At 36.8% G+C, this 6,466-nt stretch overlaps 2 protein-coding genes and 1 long non-coding RNA gene across 5 annotated transcripts; 1 reads left to right on the forward strand and 2 right to left on the reverse strand.

Moving 5' to 3' along the window:
• On the forward strand, positions 599 to 3,871 carry LOC104792341 (chaperone protein dnaJ 13). 2 transcript variants are annotated; one of them, XM_010518473.2, is made up of 11 exons: positions 599 to 942; positions 1,086 to 1,372; positions 1,622 to 1,819; positions 1,908 to 2,022; positions 2,102 to 2,188; positions 2,273 to 2,361; positions 2,486 to 2,570; positions 2,652 to 2,705; positions 3,006 to 3,086; positions 3,179 to 3,256; positions 3,345 to 3,871. In XM_010518473.2, the coding sequence occupies exons 1-11, from the start codon at positions 790 to 792 to the stop codon at positions 3,732 to 3,734; spliced, it is 1,617 nt and encodes a 538-aa protein (XP_010516775.1). In that variant the 5' UTR covers positions 599 to 789; the 3' UTR covers positions 3,735 to 3,871. The 2 variants fall into 2 exon arrangements, with proteins under 2 accessions (XP_010516775.1, XP_010516776.1); XM_010518474.2 differs by having other exon boundaries at positions 2,486 to 2,531.
• On the reverse strand, positions 4,002 to 5,327 carry LOC104792342. Of its 2 annotated transcripts, none has more exons than XM_010518475.1 (3): positions 5,050 to 5,327; positions 4,449 to 4,530; positions 4,002 to 4,225 (listed from the first exon to the last, which is right to left on the reverse strand). In XM_010518475.1, exons 1-3 carry the CDS (start codon positions 5,110 to 5,112, stop codon positions 4,017 to 4,019), a joined length of 354 nt encoding a protein of 117 aa, XP_010516777.1. In that variant the 5' UTR covers positions 5,113 to 5,327; the 3' UTR covers positions 4,002 to 4,016. The 2 variants fall into 2 exon arrangements, 1 of the variants encoding a protein (XP_010516777.1); XR_769052.1 differs by having other exon boundaries at positions 4,190 to 4,225; positions 4,449 to 4,505; positions 5,050 to 5,138.
• On the reverse strand, positions 5,654 to 6,448 carry LOC104792343. Its single transcript, XR_769053.2, has 2 exons — positions 6,398 to 6,448; positions 5,654 to 6,035 (listed from the first exon to the last, which is right to left on the reverse strand). It is a non-coding gene; the product is annotated as an uncharacterized LOC104792343 (long non-coding RNA).

Consider the following 6,466-nt stretch of genomic DNA (forward strand, 5'->3'; position numbering starts at 1 on the left):
GGGGGGGGGGGGGGGGGGGGGAAGTAGTAGATTAAAGGGAAAGAGCAAGGAAATGGAAGAGTAACACGTTGACTGATTATGAACAATGTGACACGATACGACTCCTCTTTTGTGTTGTTGAAACCGCGTCGGTCCATATTATTGTCTGAAATGAAATGCAGAAATGGTCTACGTGATGCTTACGGATACCCAAGTGTCTCTTTATTCTGTTGACTTCCACTTGGTTTTCCATTATTTTTAGACATATGTACTATATTTTTTTATTTACTTTATCGAAAGGTTCCTACATTATTTTTTTATTACGTTTTATGAGTCATATAGGGGTATTCCAAGTTTTTTTATTAATAATCAAAATCTTCTTTCATATGACAAACAGACAAAGATTAACTCTTACAAGTTTTCCTTAATCAGTCTTGTTATCTCTTTGAAATCGATTGTGGGTCAAGATTAAATTTGGAGCTTTAGCCAAGGCCCTCTGGACATTTTAGGCCCATTACCATAGGGAAATGGGGTAGAATTGAACAATTCATAAATTAAGGTGTCAAAACTAGAATATATAGAAATATAAGGGGTGGAATAAGGAAAGAGAGATGGACTTGGGATTCAAGCAAGGGGGTCAAAGAGTCAAAGCGAGCTTAAGCCGAGAGAGAGAGAGAGAGCAGCGGTGTCAAAAACCTCATCCGCCGCAAAAAACCCACTAAAACCCTCCGGCGCCGGAAACATCTCTTTCTTATTATATCCCTTTCCTTTGATTCTATTCAGACACCGAAGCGATTGAATCGTACCGTAATGATGGGCGGGGAAGCAGCACCGACCGGGCCACCCAACAGAGAGCTCTACGCACTCCTGAATTTGTCACCTGAGGCCTCCGACGAAGAAATCAGGAAAGCTTATCGTCAATGGGCTCAAGTTTATCATCCTGACAAGATCCAATCCCCTCAGGTTTGCTTCAATCGATTTGCTCAATCAAAAATTTGTTTGTTTCCAATTCGTTTTTGATGTTCTTGGTCTGTTATCAATTTGGCTAATTTAAGATAAAGGAATTAGCTTTACTTAGTGGGCTGATTTCAAAATTTTGTGGTTAGATGAAAGAAGCGGCTACAGAGAACTTCCAACGCATATGTGAAGCATATGAGATATTGTCGGATGAGACTAAGAGGCTAATATATGACTTATATGGTATGGAAGGATTGACTTCAGGATTAGAGCTTGGTCCTAGGCTGAGTAAACCTGACGAGATCAGAGAGGAGCTTGAAAGAATTAAGAGAAGAAACGAAGAAGCTAAGAAGATGGCACATTTTCAACCCACTGGTTCAATCATCTTCAATTTGTCTGTCCCACATTTTTTAGGCGGTGATGGCATCATGAGAGGGTACTTATTCCGTTCTTTTCAAGTTTTTTTATGTCTTTTTGGTAGCATGGTTCTTGATTTGGGTGCCCAACTTGATTCCTGAGACACTTACTAGTCTGGATTTTAGATGGTTGCTGAGAAAATATATGAGTAGCTGTGTGATAATTTTGGGTGCTCAATACTAGCCTTGACTACTTTGTTTCATTTTGAAGTAAATTTTGGTTTTTGATACCCTTTTCTTTTCTTTTGTGCTTGCATCTGCAACTGCAGAATGGTTATGGCTAGTCAAGTGCAGTCTCAGTTGTCAAAAGATGATGCTGTTGCCATTGGTGGAAATTTGGCGGCTAATGAAAAATCTGGTGGTGGAATTGCTACGGCTATTCTGAGACGTCAGCTTTCTCCAGTGTCATCCATTGAGTTTGTCGCTTCAACGGGTTTGCAGTCGCTTATTGGAATGCAGACAACACGGTAGGCTCATGAGTTTTCCTATTAAATTTATTTTCTGAGCATCTTTAACGGTTTATATGACTATAACGACGGTTTCTTGTCGGGGCAGTCAGTTAACCATACATTCAACTGCGACTATCAATATCTCGAAGTCTTTCAGTGATGGTTCCATTAATCTTACAAACACATGGACTCGTCAGCTTTCAGAAACTTCAAGCGGAAATGTATGTTCACTCTGTTATGGTTTGACTTCATGGGCGAGAAAGCAGTTTACTCTACTTTCATGTATTTTTTTTCCTTTAGATTGAATTGGCACTGGGTATGCAATCAGCAATTACAGTTGGATGGAAGAAGAGAGATGAGAATATATCTGCTGCTGGTGACTTTAAGGTACGCTGACTGCCAACTTGTATTCCAACTGTTCCACCTCGACCATCTCTCTTACTTTCTTCAGTGTGATCTTGCTTTTACTAGATTGAAGCTGGTGGACTTGGAGCATCAGCGCGTTATACACGTAAGCTATCGTCCAAATCTCACGGTCGCATTGTAGGTAGAATTGGAAGGTATGTTTTACTGACACATGATCCTGAGCAACCTAATGTATGATATGCTGGAGTATGGAGACCCTTTTTTAAAATGTCTTTACATGTGTGGAAAAATTAATGTTCAGTACCGTAACTTTTTCAGCAATGCTCTTGAGATTGAAGTTGGTGGCGGAAGGAAGATTTCTGAGGTCAGTACTGTAAGAATGATGTATACAATAGGAATCAAGGTAATTATTCTTTAAACCTTTAGAGCCATCTAGCTATTATGCAATCTGCTTATTCCCGGTACTCCTATACTTTTGTTGTAGGGTATTTTTTGGAAACTAGAGCTACACCGTGGAAGTCAAAAGCTGATCGTTCCCGTGAGTGTTAATTTCTTCCTTTTATTTTTCTTGTGATGGTATCTCTACTGTTCCTCAGATAAGATTAGAACAGAGTGTGTTTTAATCTCTAGAGTAAAATATATTGAAAAGCTATAAACCAACAGAACATAATAACAATCCAAAAAGCCTACGGATGGAATGTATAGAACCATCTTTAACTCTCCTAAACCCTAAACCCATCTCTATTATGTTCAAAACCCGACATCCGTGTTATTCTGTGGAAGTCTTTCACTTTTGACACCTTGACATATCCATGATTATCATCTTTAAAACGTGCAGATTCTGCTCTCCTCCCATTTAGCTCCAGTATTTGCAACTGGAGCATTCATTATTCCAACATCTCTTTACTTTTTGTTAAAGGTGAGTGATTGGACCCTATGAGTATAATTAACTTTTGCTCTCTTGTTATATATGGTGTTTGCCTGATTAAACATTTCCACTGTTCCACACAGAAATTTGTGGTAAAGCCATATTTGAGTAAAAGGGAGAAACAAAAGGCCTTGGAGAATATGGAGAAAACTTGGGGCCAGGTGATGGTTACTTACGAGTTTGGTAGCCAAGCAAGATTTATTTTGATCTTATTATGAATTTTTTTGTAATTGAAATTGTGGGTTTTAGGTTGGGGAAGCAAGAGCAGCGGCTGAGAAAGCCCAGCAATTACTACAAACCGTAGCCACAAGGAAGAGAAACCGGCAAGTTGAAACAGATGGGCTAATAGTAACGAAAGCGTTGTATGGTGACCCAAAAGCGATAGAGAGAAGACACGAAGGAGTGGAAGGAGTGGATTCAGGAGTCATTGATGTGACAGTGCCCATGAACTTCCTTGTGAGTGACTCAGGGCAGCTCAAGCTCCATGAGGGAGTGAAGAAATCAGGGATCATGGGCTTCTGCGATCCCTGTCCGGGACAACCTAAGGAGTTATACATTGCCTATACTTGGCATTCTCAGACATTTGAGGTAGCAGTTGGTGACTATGATGAGCTGAGTATACCACAAGAAGGGCAGTGAGTATTATCGGTACTCTCCAGTCTCCACTTTGTTGTTTTTATTAATAGAAAAAGACTTCTTACGGGGATTTGTAATCTAAACCTCAAATTTTACATTCATTTCTTTCTCAATAAATTAAGTATTCTTGTTTGCCATAATCTTTGATTGATTAACTGATCTTTATGGAAAGAAAATAGAATCTTGTCGCCTGAATTTTATGATATCACAAAAATGTCAGGATATTTTAAGTACTTTGTTCTTCTATAAATTAGTGTAATGCATTTTGTAGCAAGTTAGAGAATTTTATAATGTGCTTGGACGTAAACAAAGAGAGAAAATGGAGCGAAAGAAGAGGTTTAGAGGTCGCAAAAGGTGTTTGGCGTTTTGAGGAGTAGTAGTTTGAGAGACAACGTCCTTGACTTGTTGATGAGAAAGAGAAACCAAACGTGGCCTGAAGGCACCTCGTGCCATGACCAGCTTCTTCTTCAAATCAACCATGTATTCTTCGATTCCTGCCAAATCCCATTTTATTGTCTATGGTCAAATACATGCGCAAGTATTTTGGTCAAATGATTTCGATCTTAGAAAATCGATTGTGACAGATAGGATTATAAACAAAAGATCGTGGGTGGTTTCTTACTTCTTAAGGGTGAAAAAGGACGATGCAAGTAAACAAAAGGATAGATTTAAAGAGCAAGTAGCTAACTAAGAGTAAGTACGCAGAAGAGAGCTCACCGGTCATCTTGGAAACAATCTGAGAGACTCTGTCTTGACAACGGATACATCCTACATCTGCGTTTATCACTATAACTTGAAACTGATTTGGACTCCAAGTTAATACAGTATTTTGCTTAATTTACTCATCCGTTATATCACCATTTTTTTTTTTTTTTTTTAACTTGAGTTAAATAATGAATTAAATCTTTCGTGATACATAAAAACAAGTTGACTCATCAAATTACATACTTATGTACATTTTTATTAATTTTTAAGTAGGACTCGTTTGTATTTTCATATTTATTAATGAAAACAAAAAGAGAATATAACTAGTAATCTGAAGATCAAAAAGGCGATAACATTTTGAGAAACGTATTATTATTAATGGATGATCAAAGAGGAAGTCAACAACAATGGTTTCATTCAACACAAATTTTCTTTATTAAGATTTATCTTTCAATTTGAGAATAACAAGAGAAGAACAATTTTTGAAAACGAAGATGCATGAAATAATTGATATATATATATATATATATATATATATATATATAGTAACTAAGAAAAGAAAGATAAAGAGAAACGTATATAGCTAGCTGTATGACAAATATAATTAACATACCGATGGAAGTGAGAGCTGCTCGCAGAACATGAGGGTGCGCCGCCGCATCATCGTCTCCTTCATTTTAGTTAGATGATGGCAGAGCCAGGGCCTGACTTGCTGTATATATGGACTATATGTTATTATTTTATATAAATACTTTTTTTGAGGTTTGGAGTTGATCAGACATGGAGGCTTTTGATAATTGAAGAAAAGAATGTATGTTTTTTTTGTATGTATTCGAAAAAAGATTCAATTTGTTTGTACACACTATTTTATTGAGACAAGTCTCATCCTTGCACGATGGTACTTGATGAACTGAAAAACAACCAATAACAAAATGGTTGGTGCTAATAAAATATAAGAGACAGTAGATTGTTTTTTTTTTTTTTTTCTTGAAATTAACTTAAACAATAGCAAGTAGAATTAATATTGGACTGAGTCAGATGTTACATAATAATACAATATGGATAATAATATTAAGAGATCGGTAAAAAAAAGAGAAAAAAAGTCAAAACATGTTAAAGCCACCATTGAACTTTTTGGTATAGATAGACTACACTAGTTTTAATATCATCCAATTATTGTTGTATGAATAGTATACCAAAACCCTCTAGAGTATAGATGAACAAGGTAGTTTCCTCTATAAAAAGATCGTAAACGAACAAAGCAAGCGTAGAGGTATACAAGCTACAGAATCAAAACAATGAATCTCTTGAGTAGAAGAAGAAGAAGAAGAAGAAGAAGGAGTAATATAATACAATGGGATCGACAAGGTAACAAAGATGTATGTTGTTGGCTGGGATGGAAGTTATTATTATATCATCTTTATACATTAATGATGAATTTTAGTAAAATCTCCCAAGTGTCAACAATCATCAAACAAGAATGAAAGCAACACCAGTAAGACTTCCATGGGATCCTAGTGAAATCAAATATATGCTTAGCACCAACACCAAAACCAACACCACCTCCATCTCCACATTCTTCTCTCTACAGCAGCTCACCTTCAAATACATCAAAGACACAATGAGAGAGAGAGAGAGAGAGATCCATTAACAATGTGAAACTTGAAACTGATTGGGTTACAGAGACACAAAACATTCCTATAGACCCCAAAAAGCCCTTCGCATTATTATATCAATCTTGAATCTACAAAGAAGGAGACTTCTAAAAATCAATGCAATAACTGAAAAATTTCCGATCACAAACTCTCTAATTCGAAATAAGATCCCAAAAATTCAATAAGGCAAAAATAGAATGATCACACGATTCTTCAATTCCCCCCAAATCAACTATAAACCCTAAGAAGCCACCACAAAATTAGAAGAAGAAAAAAAAAAGGAAAGATTGGTGAGTGAGTAAGTACTTAGGACGAAGAAATCAAAATCATTGGTGGGGGGGGGGGGGGGGGGGAAGTCAGATCAATCGTCTTTTT

This window comes from Camelina sativa, chromosome 6 (genome assembly GCF_000633955.1).
Source record: "Camelina sativa cultivar DH55 chromosome 6, Cs, whole genome shotgun sequence".
NCBI classification, from domain to species: domain Eukaryota; kingdom Viridiplantae; phylum Streptophyta; class Magnoliopsida; order Brassicales; family Brassicaceae; genus Camelina; species Camelina sativa.